Source organism: Pseudocercospora fijiensis (assembly GCF_000340215.1).
Source record: "Pseudocercospora fijiensis CIRAD86 unplaced genomic scaffold MYCFIscaffold_12, whole genome shotgun sequence".
Classification (NCBI taxonomy): Eukaryota; Fungi; Ascomycota; class Dothideomycetes; order Mycosphaerellales; family Mycosphaerellaceae; genus Pseudocercospora; species Pseudocercospora fijiensis.
The window spans coordinates 942,214-954,591 of NW_006921543.1; the positions used below are offsets into that span (position 1 = coordinate 942,214).

Consider the following 12,378-nt stretch of genomic DNA (forward strand, 5'->3'; position numbering starts at 1 on the left):
CCGCTGTAGTTCTAGGCCGCTGACTTCATCCAACCTCGCCCAACCTCCCTCGTGCGCTGACAACCCAATTGTGCCTGCGTTGCTTGCTGCAAGGGCATTCTTATTATGCGCGCATGAAACACAGATAACTACAACCACTGCGGCGCGCGCTGCTTGCTGTAGTCGCACCGCACCGCAATCAACCCACCAGCCTATCCTATCCTATCGATAACGCCACGCCACGCCACGGCATTGACCAACAACACAACGCCCGCCCTCATATGCTATCCCTCCATACACCGCACTCTGGACGCCCTCATTCCTCCGCCCGACATCAGCGAGCCAGCGACGCCGGACATGTCGCATGCCGCCCTACCATCGGCACCCACGGCCAGCCTCTCCAAGGTGCAATCACACCCACTGGACGATGCGCCCTCGAGTTTGACTCCGCCACCTTCTACACAGCTCCCATCGTCGAGCAGAGGCAAAGCGCGCACCCCGACTCCGCCAGTCTCGCACATCTCCACCCCGCCTCCCACCATCGAATTGCACGCCCAGAATGGCCGATCGCTGCGCGCATTCCCTGGAATACTGTCTGGAGAGGAATTGGAACCGGCGTCATCCGAGGAGCTGCGATTGAAACTCGTCGAGCTGCAAGCCGCAGTTCAGCACGAGAAGATGCAAGCCGCGCATTACAAGCTGCAGTACAATATGCTCGCACAGGAAAGCGCCGCGGCCATCGAGCGCATGCATGTCGAGGCACGAATGGCGCAGACCGAGAGCGATGTCATTGCGCAAGCCGAGCAGTCCAAAGTGCCCGTGACACCCCTCCCGCAGCAGGAAGGCTTCGTCCCGGTCCAGAAGGCTTTGTACCAGAGAATGCTCCGTGATATTCACATCTTGCGCGAGAATGTTCAGGTTTTGGAAAGGGAAACCAAGGATCAGGACAGGATGCTTACGATGCAAGACGATGAAATTGCCAGCCTTCGCGATCGCGCTACTCTGATGGCCGAGCGCATTCGTCAGAGCAGAGAGCAGCAGAACCGTTCTCGGCGAGCTCAATTTTCGTCACGAGTCGATGCGACACCCCGTTCCGTCTACAGTACCCCTCAGCAGCGTGCACACATCGGCAATCGACAGCAGCCGCAAGCCTTTGCCGCGCTCATTCAGGCCTCAGAAATGGCGAGCCAGGAATCTGCCAGATCAGCGGGCAAGAAAGGCCATTCCAGGAACGTGCACAGCACTTCCAGTTTGCCATCTACCCCACAACGAGCTCAAAAGTTGCAGCAACCAGCGTATCAGACTCCATCAGGTCGTCAACAACCACGAAAGATCCCATCAACTGCACCTGTGGCTCGCATGAGTGCAATGCGAACGCCAGACGTCTACGCGCAGACCTCGCTGCCAGTTTCGCAGGCACAAGATCCACAGTCTGATGGCACTGTCTCCGCATCAGACAATGATAGCGAGGCAGAGACCGACATTCTGGACCAGGATGACGAGATTCCGCAGTCGCAAGCCTCCCTTTCTGCTTCACAAATGCTGAGGTCTGGCCAGGAACAGCAGTCAAAGCGAGATAGCTTCGAAGGCCGAGGTATGCTTGAGCCTAGCCGTCGAACTGGTGGCGAGAAGTTGAGACAAACGAAATTATTCGGGCAGGTGCGTAAGAGCAACGTAGTCCGAGCTGGCTACGACGAAGACGAGCCGCCTGCAAAGAGATCCCGGACAGGAGACGCGGGCGATATTGGCATTGGCCTTGGCATTTTTGGCACGCGGTAGAGCGCAGTCAGGAGTACTTTGGGTCCAAGAAGAGGATCGCAGTGAATTCCAGCAAGCGAATTCGATTTGTTGAGCGCTGATGAGGTGAGCTTCTTTATAACGAATCACGACCACAGGATACCCAAATCAACATTACTTTGCGATCAACATTACTTGCGACTGTGTTTGTCAGCCAGTCTTGATTTCATTTCGAAGCCTGCTTTCGACGTTCCTCTCAAGTCATCATCTATGGCGATGGCCAGTCGACTCTTCACGCGGCCGTACATTGCATGAGGTCGCTATGGGCTTCACTTGGACAAACTCACTTGCTAGTGGGTTTCAACTTGAACTTCTGCCTAGGTGAGGATGTATCTGCTGCGTGAACGAGACTCACTTTGGTCTGGTACCAGTACGATTTTTCCAATACTTCTCGTTCTCCCCAACGATCAAGAAAGGCAAAGGAGATGGCCGGGAGGAAGAGGAAGGTCAGCTTCCAGCATCGTGCCCCGTACAAGGCAAGTGCTATCTATGTGAAGGAGCCGAGCTGTGGCCAGAGTACTAATCGATCATCAGGGCTTGGAGTGGGTGGAGAAAGAGTGCGCCGGCGAGAGAAAGCAGCTCTACCTGTCCAGCGATACGAAGACAACTTTGTACAATACTTCCGTCTTTTCCGCTGGCAAGTCGTTACGCAATGCGCCTCGCAAGAAAACAAAGTCAGGCAAGGTCCGTATCGGTCCCATGCATGGAAAATGTTGCTTCGGCGCTAATGTAGTCCTTGAGAAGTCACACGCTGCGCCTTTCGTATATAGCAGGCACGCCATGCCTACACGCGCAATCACCACCGCAGCTGCCAGAAACGCCGTCTTACACACTCGCGAGCTGCTTGAGGCGATTATTCACCATCTGCCGATGAGCGACGTACTCAACCTGCGAAGTGTGTGCTCGACGTGGAAGTACACAATCGATGACTCCGTCAGCCTCCAGCGCAAGCTGTTCCTCAAAGCCGTTCACACCGGAGACCTGTGGGTGACCGACACGCATACGAGTACAATGCGACCGAGCAGCAGCAAACAGATCCGGGAAATGTCAGAACAGAACCCGATGGAGTCACGCTATCTCGTAGCCCGCCCGTCCCAGCTCAACGCTACCTTCTTCGCGCGCAAACCTGGCCATGAAAAGACCCCGATTCTTCATCGCGCAAAATATTGCGAGAGACTGAGCTTCACGGAGCAACCGGATCAGATTAAGCACAACACGATCTGGCAGAGTATGTTTATCTGCCAACCAGCAGTTAACGCGGTACACATCTATCTACGGTATTCTGGACTTCTCTACAACAAGATCTTGCGATTCTGGTACATGGACGACCAGGAACTTCGCATCGAAGTCGTCAACGAAGTGGAGGGTATCCGGTACAAAGATGTCGTGGCCGCCATTCACGCCGCGATCGAGACGAAACATCCTGGTCGAGATGCTGCAGAATTTGAGATCAGAGTCTCGGACGAGCATCAACGCAGAGCAAGCGAGGTTTATATGTTGGGGGCTTTGTTTGCGAGTGGGGAGGAGATCAAAGCGGTGGAGGAGTTGCGAGATCAGGAATGTTGGAGCGAGGAGACGTCTCAGTTTATTCGAGGGATGGAGAGGGAGCCGAGCTTGTTCTTGAGTGAGGGTCCTGTGGGGGTGAATAGGACAGGATGACTTGCATCGATGAGGCTATCCGATGGCGGTCAGGCTACACTGAGTCTGGAGGGGAAATTTGTTTGGCGTGGAGTGTGGTGATAATTGGCAGGCTGGTACTGGAAGACATATGGTGGCAACGACGAGTTGAGGCATGTCGACTGATGGGAAGGGAGAGGCGCGTGCGTCACTGATGTAAACACTGCATGCGAATAATGGTCGTGCGTGCGCCAAGGTCGTCGAGTGCAAGAAGTCGCAAGGTCGTTGCAACGACGATCGTACTTGCCTGATGATCAGCCATGCATCAACGGCCGTTGCGAATGCGCTCGACCGCACCTTCTCCCGATGGTTCGTGGACCCACACATCGTGATCCCAACTTCACATGCCAATTATCAATTATGTCCTCATTCTCCGCTGTATGCCAGCCATCGATAATACACCCGGAATGCCGTCCGCAAAAAGCCGCTCCAGCGAGGTAACGCAAGCAGACTCTGGCAGTCGACGCAGCTCTTTGCGCCGCCTGAGCTCAATCGCATCACTGCAGACGCTCAATCCGTTCAATCGCCGCCGCAGCAACAACGTCACCGACTCGCCATCGACCGCCAGCAATGTATCCTTGACCAGCACCAATGCCCATCGCGAGGCCCCCCCTCCCCCTCCCCCTCCCCTCCCCCCTCCCCCACGCCACCAAGAATCCTCCTCTTCCCACATCTTCGACGACGGCGGCCCTGGCCCTGCCGACACGCTCCCGCCGCTTCCTTCCACAGAGGACATGCCGCCACGGAGGAACAGCTACGTTTGCTTGCCCGACGACCCAATCGGGGGCATGCCGAGAAGCAGGACATTCAGCAATCTGCCTTTGCCGTCCAAGATCAAGAAGACCACCAATGCGCTGGTGCAGAGCAAGTCTCATGCGCGACTGCCTTCCGTCTCGCGCATTCCGACCCCGACAGCTTCCAATCGCAAGTATTCCACCAGTCGCCTTCCATCCTTGGATCTCAGGCACGCACCAGCCCGATCGAAGCTCATTCGATCCGACACAGAGCCATTGCTCCAGCACGTGCTCGAGCAAGGAACGAACATCCCCCGATCGACGGCCTTCAAGGAGAATATCTCCCTGAGCCCCATCAAGCCGCTGCCGAGCATGCTTGCGGATGATGACCGCTTCGGCTTCGTCAATTCCCCTCGCCGCTCCGGCCTCAGTCGTGGCTGGTCTGACTCCAGCGACGTCGGCGAACCTCTTCTACCGCAGCGCAAATCCAGTCTCCCTGCATCTCAGCGTGCATCTTTGAGGGCACATCCTGCACGTTTGTCGCAGAAGTTCGACAGCAGTCCTGCATACCGACCTTCCCGTGAACGCCCACCCACGCCAGGACAGCCAGGACAGCCTGTACAGCGATGGAACTCGCAGCCAATTCTGACCAACAATACGAACTTCAGATCTTCGCACGGCGAAATCAAGCAGACTCGACTCATGTCCGAGCGTGGTCCTCCAACACCACCCCTGGTGTCCACCTCGCTCTCTCGCGAGTTGAGTGGCAACGACCTGAAGCGGATGAGCATTACATCGAATCATTTACAGCAAGTGACGGAACTGCCAACCCTCAACATCGACCAGACATTAGATTCCACCTCGAACAGGCCGCGAGCAAATTCTTTACAGCCACGGCCGGGCGCCATAAACACAGCACAGCCCTTCGCCTACTGGACTGGCAGATTTTCCTCGCTGAATGATCGGTATCGCAATGAGGATCTCGCCGCATCGTTCCTGCCCTCTCACCATACCTCACCCGCTGAGAGTCCGTGCCAATGGCATACGAAGTCTGAGACTGATAAGATGCACACGACCGAGGCCAACACGAAGCGCATGCGCCGGGCAGTGGAGCATCTCTATTCGCTTTGCGCCACTGATCAGGCCAAAGAATCCTTCTTGAAATGGCAGAAAGCTGTGGCCATTGCACTTGCGACGCCGGAACTGGCTCGGCCGGTGAATGGCAGCGATGGAACGAGAAGGGGCTGGAATCTCGAGATGAGTCTGAGGAGCTCGAGCATGGCAAATCTGACCGGAAGTCACGCTTCTGGAGGAGAGAATCGGAAATTTACGAGCTTTGTGGACCGCTTGCTTGGACGGAGGCAGAAGAGCGAAGCACTGCTGGCGACCGGATAGGACCCTGATGCGAGGTGGAATGCTGGATCGATGTGTTAGTTGAAGCAGAAAGTCATGCGTTGTTGTTGATCAGCATCGTTCTTGTTGCGAGAAAGTGGTGGCAAATAATGTGTTTTTTTTTTAATTTTTCTAATCCACTTGGGCTCCTCGAGATATGCACACATCCTCACCACTATATTTCAGACACCAGAAAACACCAAAGAGGATTGAGCAACCAGTTAGCAGGTCCCAAACCCAAAGCCTGAAGAAAATCCTAGGAGTATACAAAACTATACCAATAAGGGTAGTGGAAATGGAATTAGGGATCCCACTAGTTAAACAATACTTTAAGGGACTAAGACACCAATATATAGCAAAGACAATAGAATACCTAGCCTAATAGACTATCTAAAAGGCACTAGACAAGATAAAAGCCTAGTATATTAGGACTAGAAGGCGAGACAGACTATAAATAACTCCCTAGAAAGTTAAAGACCTAGAGCAATATAGAGTCTTAATAAGAGAAATGCTAGAGAAAGAGCTCTAGGATCCAAATATAAGGCTAAAGGAAAACAAGCTAAAGGGAGAGAAACAAAGCCTAGTAGAATTAATTACTAGATACCTATAGGAGCAGGAATAAAACAAAACACAAGTCAGACTAGGAACCCTAAAGGCACTAATTAAATTTAGTTAATACAACTACTAGCTCTATAAGGACCTAAATAGGGCCGAGGTAAGCCTAGCTATCTAAATCAGATCTAAGTATATTAGACTTAGATCTTACCTATTTAGAAGAAACGTCTTAGGAATTGAAAGTAGGGCGTACTAATATAGCTACTAATCTTAGAACCCTAAGCATATACTACTAGTCTGCCCTTAATAGTTAGAAGGTAGAAGTAATTAGAGACTTAAAGCAATAGAAAGGGAATACGACAAGCTAATCTAGAGCAAAGAAGACCTAAAGAGGATAGTAAAGTGGATTATTAAATAGGGATTTATATAAAGTATCGTTCAAGCCCTGCAGTGCTTGTCCTAATCGAGCGGAGCGACGGCGTAGAGCCTGAGAACAATATCAGATTTTACCGTCAAAGGTCGCTACAGATTGTGTTTGTTTTGCTATAGAAGGTCGTTGCTTCGTTAGTTATAAAAGAGGCAGGCATAGGGGTGTCGCATAGTGCTATTGTCGCATAGGGCTGTTAGCGCATAGTGCTATTGTCGCATAGTGCTGTTGGCGCATTATAGTGTTGCCTTTGTTGTAGGACCGTTAGAGGGCACGTAATAGTAACTTGAATTATTAACTAATTATAGCGCGCGCTCGATTTTGCGGGCGCATCTTTGAAATTTAGCCCCCCTACGCTAATACTACTGCTACTGCCTCCTTACTACTAATATTAGCTACGTTATTAGTAGCAATCTAATTTGTTCTCGAGCTCTACGCTAGACTAAATAGACACCTTCTACAACCTTCGTCGCAAGCTCCTTAGGTTGCTCTAGGTGCCTGTTTTTAGTCTGTCGCTCCGCTCGAATAACAATTCGTACTAGTAAGGGAAACTAAGGAGTAGATAAGAAGGAGGGAAGAAGAGGGGGAAAGAAGGGTAAGGTAGTAGGCAAGGTAGTTAGAGGGTAACAACTATAATACTAGTGCACCCTAAAGGAAGGAAAACAAGGAAACGAGGAAGATTAATACTTATAAGTAGGATAGGAGGGAGGTTTTTACTAACCAAGTTGGTTTCCTACCTAAAACAATACATAGAAACAGACCTATATAGGCCGAAAGGCACTACAATAGGCAAATGAAATATCTATCTATCTATATTTCAGACACTAGAGAGCAGAACATTTTTTTTTCTAGTATCTATTCTCCCTGTTTAGAATCCATGTCTAGCCTGCCTCTTAACTAGTATAGAATATCCTCTTTCGAATGGTTTTTCGGTTTCTTAGAAGACGGACGTCTCTCGAGGTTGAATTCTATTATCTAAAAGGAGAGAGAGAGAGATTTTCTTTTTTCTTTCTTCTTTTTTTTAATAAGAGTATTTGAAGGGATTATAGGCGATACTACTATTACTATTACCTATAGCAAGTAAAGTAAATCACAACCTCGCCCCTACTTCCTTCCCACCCCCATCATCCATCTCAAACAATTCCCTCAACTCCCTCTTCTCCACACCCTTCACGGACAAAAGCCCCTTCTCATGAACATCCACCCGTGTCTGATTCTCCTTCTCCTTCCATCCCCACGCCCGATCCTTTTCTTCCCCGTTGGAAATCGAAAATAAAGTGTTGAGAATGTATTTTCCGATGATGGGTAGGAATCTTATGAAAGGAGGGTTAGTTGTTGTGGAAGAACGAGAAAGGAGAAAAACAAAAAACTCACTTATAAGAATGAAAACTTCCCCCCGTCGCTAAAAAAAGTCCCTGCAGTCTTGCATCCGGATGTGCACAGATTAAAAAATCTTCCGTCGTCGACTGCGCGTCCCAGCAGATTCTCCAATACGCGGGGACTTTTCCCTCCGTCATGTGCGGAAGGACGCGTTGTTTTCTGATCAAGTTTTGCGTTTCTTGTTTCAGAATTTCGGGCACGGTGGACTGGTCGGTGGCGGGGACGGAGATTTTTCGTTGACTGCTGCTGCTGCTGCTGCTGGGGATGGAATTTAGGATTCCGGATTTCGAGTTGGCGAATTTCATGAGGGGGTTGGAAGGGCCCGGGGGGATGATTTCGCCGAGTCCGCCGTAGATGATCACGGGGCAGGAGGAGGTTGTTTTTTGGGTGCTGTTGCCGAGGGTGGTGAGGGAGGTGGTTTCGGATGGGGTGCAGTGGTAGTAGGCGGCGATGAGGCCGGTGGCTTGGATTTGGGATTCGATGGTTTGGTCTTCCGGGAAGTGCAGGGAGTCTTCGGTTGGGGAGAGGATTTGGGAGGTCCAGGGACCGGCGCAGAGGAGGACTTTGTCGGCGTGCAGGGTGCGGCCGTCGGATGTTTTGGCGCCTTCGATACGGTTGGTGGAGGGGTTGTGGATGAGTTCCGTTACGGTGCCGGTGATGCGGCGCACGCCTTTGCGTTCGGCTGCTTTCATGAAGGAGTGCGTTGCTGCGGCGGCGTCACACCAGCCTGCTTCGGGGTTGAAGTATGAGGATTGGAAGCCTTCGGTGGAGGTGCCTTTGAGGCAGGAGAATTTTTCGGGGATCTTGTTGAGGGCGATGTCTTCTGCTTGAGTGGAGCCTCGACTGAGGAAGGTCTCTCTGATGCGTGATGTGAGGTTGCTGCCTTCTTCTTCGAGCATGAGCCAGCCGACTTTGTGGAAGTATGGACCGAGCTCTTCGCTCCAGAACCATGGGTGAATGGTCTCACATGCTAGGTCGCAGTAGAGCTTGTTGGCATAGTCGGTTCGAATGACACGATTGACGTCGATTGAGGCCGCTGGTTTGGGCGGAGACGGCGCCTGGTCAATCACTGTGACTTTGGATGGATCTTTGTAGATGTGTGCGAGATGATAGGCAGTTGATGTTCCCTGGCAAAGGCGTCAACGTACATCAATAAGTTATGTATGGGATGACAAATTCAATGTGATATTGAAATTCAGAGCGCGTTATGACTGAGCATTATTCTCTCGATATCGTTCCAACTTACAAAAGTGCCAGCCCCAATAATCAGTATTGTAGGCTCTGCTTTGCCATCGAACGGGTTGTCACGATCTATACGCTTCGGATTCGGTGCAGTGCCGGAAGGCTGGATAGTTGTGTCGCTTGCGAGCACTCTGGCCGAGGTCGAGAAGACGCTGTTGGTCACCATTTTTGCTTCTCGAGCTCGCCTAGCTCTTCCCTTTTTTGCTGTAGTGTTGTATCGAAAGATTGAGCACGTAGACGGCCTTGCTTGAGGGTATAGAATGAAACGGTACAGAAGTTTTCATAATATCATCCCAGCCTCCGGCGGGCGACCAGGGCTTCGGCGGGCATACGGAATCCCCGCCCACGTTTAATTCTTACCATGTATCGGGAAACGCGTATCCACGCCTGTCGTTTTAGCAGTCAGGACATGGGTTGATGTCTCTGGCGCTGCTAAGCATGGAGACGCATGTTTGTGAGGGGAAGCTGCAAGCTTGCGTCGTTTGGGCCAAGGATGTATTCGCAAGTACAGCGCTCGAATTGGCTGTTCTCGACGGAAGGGTAAGAAATTCCGACTTACTGATCTCACGATCCCTCGATTCGATTCCACTATAGCATCGTTACGAGAGGTGTCGTTGGAGGCGAGGAACGTGGCTGTCGGAAGGTTCGACAGCTTACCCTGGTCTAGTCCCGCGCCAAGAAAGGGTCCCTCGGAGACTGCAGGAACGTCAAGTGAAGAGATGTCTTTCGTGGAGTATTCGGGCGGCCGCGACGCTGCGGCCTCTTCGGCTACCGGCTCACGTCAACAACCTCTAGCCTCGCATATCATTTTCATGAGATCGTCGATCGCACGTGACTGTACATTAGCAGCAGCATGGTATACGCTGAAGGAGAAATCGGAAGCGCCAGACACCGTCAAAGGGAGAGCGATTTGATGCTTCAATCCTCGTCACTATCGGCAAACATGTCTTCTGCATGCTTTCGTCGCCGAGGCTCAGGTGCCGCGGGCTTTACTTCGACGCCAGCTCTCAGTGAGAAGGCATTCTTGCTGGTGCTAGCGACAGCTTGGTCTTTGGCAGGCTCATCGACTTCCATCGCAGTGTCGTATTTCAGCTCCGCGTTCTCCGGACCCGCTATCGGAGACCCATCCAGCTCATTCATGGGCTCACCGTCGAGGTCTTCGTCCATTGGCGTTCCATCGACATCGTCTATAGGTGTTCCGTCAAGGCCTTGCATGGGTTCTCCATCCACGCCATCCATGTCTTCGGTCTGGACAGACGGTGCAGGGGCAGGCGATGCAGTCGTGGCAGGCGAAGCGGTCCCTTCTATTCGTTTGAATTTAGCCAAGTACTTGGTATCAAGGCCACTCTTCTTCCCATCCTGCTCAGCTTTTTCGTTGACATCTGCCGATTCTTCAGCTGGCTGTTCGAAGAACTCCTTCTTCATGGCTTCGAATACGTCGCTTGCGAACACGCTGCCGTGTTCCCAGATGTCGAAGAGCACGCGAACTTTGTTCTGCCATTGATTCTCCTTGATTCTTCCCCAGCCGAGCTCTTTCCCGAGCCGGCCAAGCTGTTTGAAAGTATGCTGTCGACGGAAAGCCGCCTCGAACAGCTGCCGATATCTCCATGCGTTTCGCACACCAGCCGTGGCAGAGTTCTGAAGCACATCATTGATGAGATACAATGCGACGAGCTTTGATTGTGATGGGTCGGCATCTGAATCCTTTTTCAGGGCGGGCTCTGCAGACGGCGTCTCCTCGATACTTGGAAGCTCCTCGTCTGGCTCATAGTCATCCTCTTCGTCCTGCGTCACATCCTCGCTGTCGAATTTGCCGCACTGCGTCGCGCTGAAAGGCTTTTCGATATTCAGCATGAGCATGTCGACAATCTCGTCGGCTCCAACTCCAGCATTATTGATCGCGAAGGTCGAAATAGCAGCGACATCCCCAACTCGTAGTCTTGTGTGGGTTGCTGGGACTCGAGACAAAAGCCAAGCAAACTTGGCAATCTTCAGTGGTGAGAGATACTTTTTCTCGTTGTCTGATGCTGCGCCTTCGCCTTCTCGCTTCCCCGTATTGAATTTCCGTTCTTCTTCATCGTCGCTTTCCTCGTCGCTCGACACATAGCTGGGATGATCCAAAGCATCGCCCAGCCGAGACAAATCTGCGAAAGGCACTTCGCCTTGCTTGAGATTCCAGTCAATCACAACATCGTCAACGACTCGCTCAGGACGTTTTGCAATGCGCTTCTGCTCTTGCAGCATATCAAGATTCTCATCGTCGTTCCACATCAGGTATCGGTAGTAGACTCCGGCGGGACTCTGCGAATCAAACAGAAAGGCGAAACGCTCATCGGTTTGCACTTCTGGTATTGCCATGAGTCCAGCTTCAAGCTGAAGTGCGCGTCGTGGGTCGGGCTCCGCAAGTAGTCTGTCAGCTATGGTGTGTACTGCACGGATGGTCGTGATGGCGAGGGGAGGCTGCACAGCAATGTTCGCGGTCGCCTGAGGAAGTTGATTGTGACTGCGTGACCGAGCTTCGTATGAATCGGGTGGTGCGAAATGAGATGGCGGAGGAGCATTCCTCATGCTGAAAGCGCCACGAGGTTGGTCTGGATTGGCCTTTTGCGCCCCAAATGGCTCTACATCAGTGGCAGGCATTGCGACTGCGACTGCGCCTGGCTGAAGTGCTGTGGATGACAGATGGCGCGAACATGACAGCCTGTAGCCACACCCCAGATACTTATCTCGCAGTGCACTGACTGCGGTATCAATTTGAGTGGAAGCAGTCTCGGGGGATAAGGTTGCGATGGCCGTCACAGAAGATCTGCTCACTGTCGACTGGGGTTGTATGAGGACCGCATGCACGGACAGATGTTTTCCAACGACCGCTCGTACATCATCCTCGGTGGTGCTCAGTGGCAGACCAGACAGCTGTATGGTCGGTCGTGGAGCAGTATCTTCTTCTGCTTCCACTTCTTCGTCCGGAGCATATCGTTCTCTATCCCGCGCGTCTTCTCGACGGCCATCTCCCATGTACTCTCTAGCGAATGCTTCCTGCTCACGACGCGCCTCTTGCTGTTCGCGCAGCTCATCTAGAGCTCGCTTTCTCTTCAGACTGGGCGGAGGACCAGGCACTGGACCTAGACTCCCTGGGCCGCTCCTCGGTGCTCCTCCCTGTCTGGAGCGCAAGCGAGCTCTAGATGAGCTGCGCGA

The 12,378-nt window shown here is 52.2% G+C and overlaps 3 protein-coding genes across 3 annotated transcripts; 2 read left to right on the plus strand and 1 right to left on the minus strand.

The window, feature by feature from the left end:
* Positions 1-65: 65 nt before the first annotated feature.
* Positions 66-3,435, plus strand: MYCFIDRAFT_217061 (uncharacterized protein; the record flags this gene model as incomplete). Its single annotated transcript, XM_007933939.1, has 2 exons — positions 66-1,638; positions 2,311-3,435. Exons 1-2 carry the CDS (start codon positions 337-339, stop codon positions 3,433-3,435), a joined length of 2,427 nt encoding a protein of 808 aa, XP_007932130.1. The 5' UTR covers positions 66-336.
* A 752-nt stretch (positions 3,436-4,187) lies between these two features.
* Positions 4,188-5,582, plus strand: MYCFIDRAFT_200660 (uncharacterized protein; the record flags this gene model as incomplete). The annotated part of the gene is made up of 1 exon (XM_007933940.1): positions 4,188-5,582. One exon carries the CDS (start codon positions 4,188-4,190, stop codon positions 5,580-5,582), a length of 1,395 nt encoding a protein of 464 aa, XP_007932131.1.
* Positions 5,583-7,651: 2,069 nt separating this feature from the next.
* Positions 7,652-9,349, minus strand: MYCFIDRAFT_42360 (uncharacterized protein; the record flags this gene model as incomplete). Its single annotated transcript, XM_007933790.1, has 3 exons — positions 7,652-7,874; positions 7,936-9,068; positions 9,188-9,349. 3 exons carry the CDS (start codon positions 9,347-9,349, stop codon positions 7,652-7,654), a joined length of 1,518 nt encoding a protein of 505 aa, XP_007931981.1.
* Between the last annotated feature and the right edge of the window lie 3,029 nt (positions 9,350-12,378).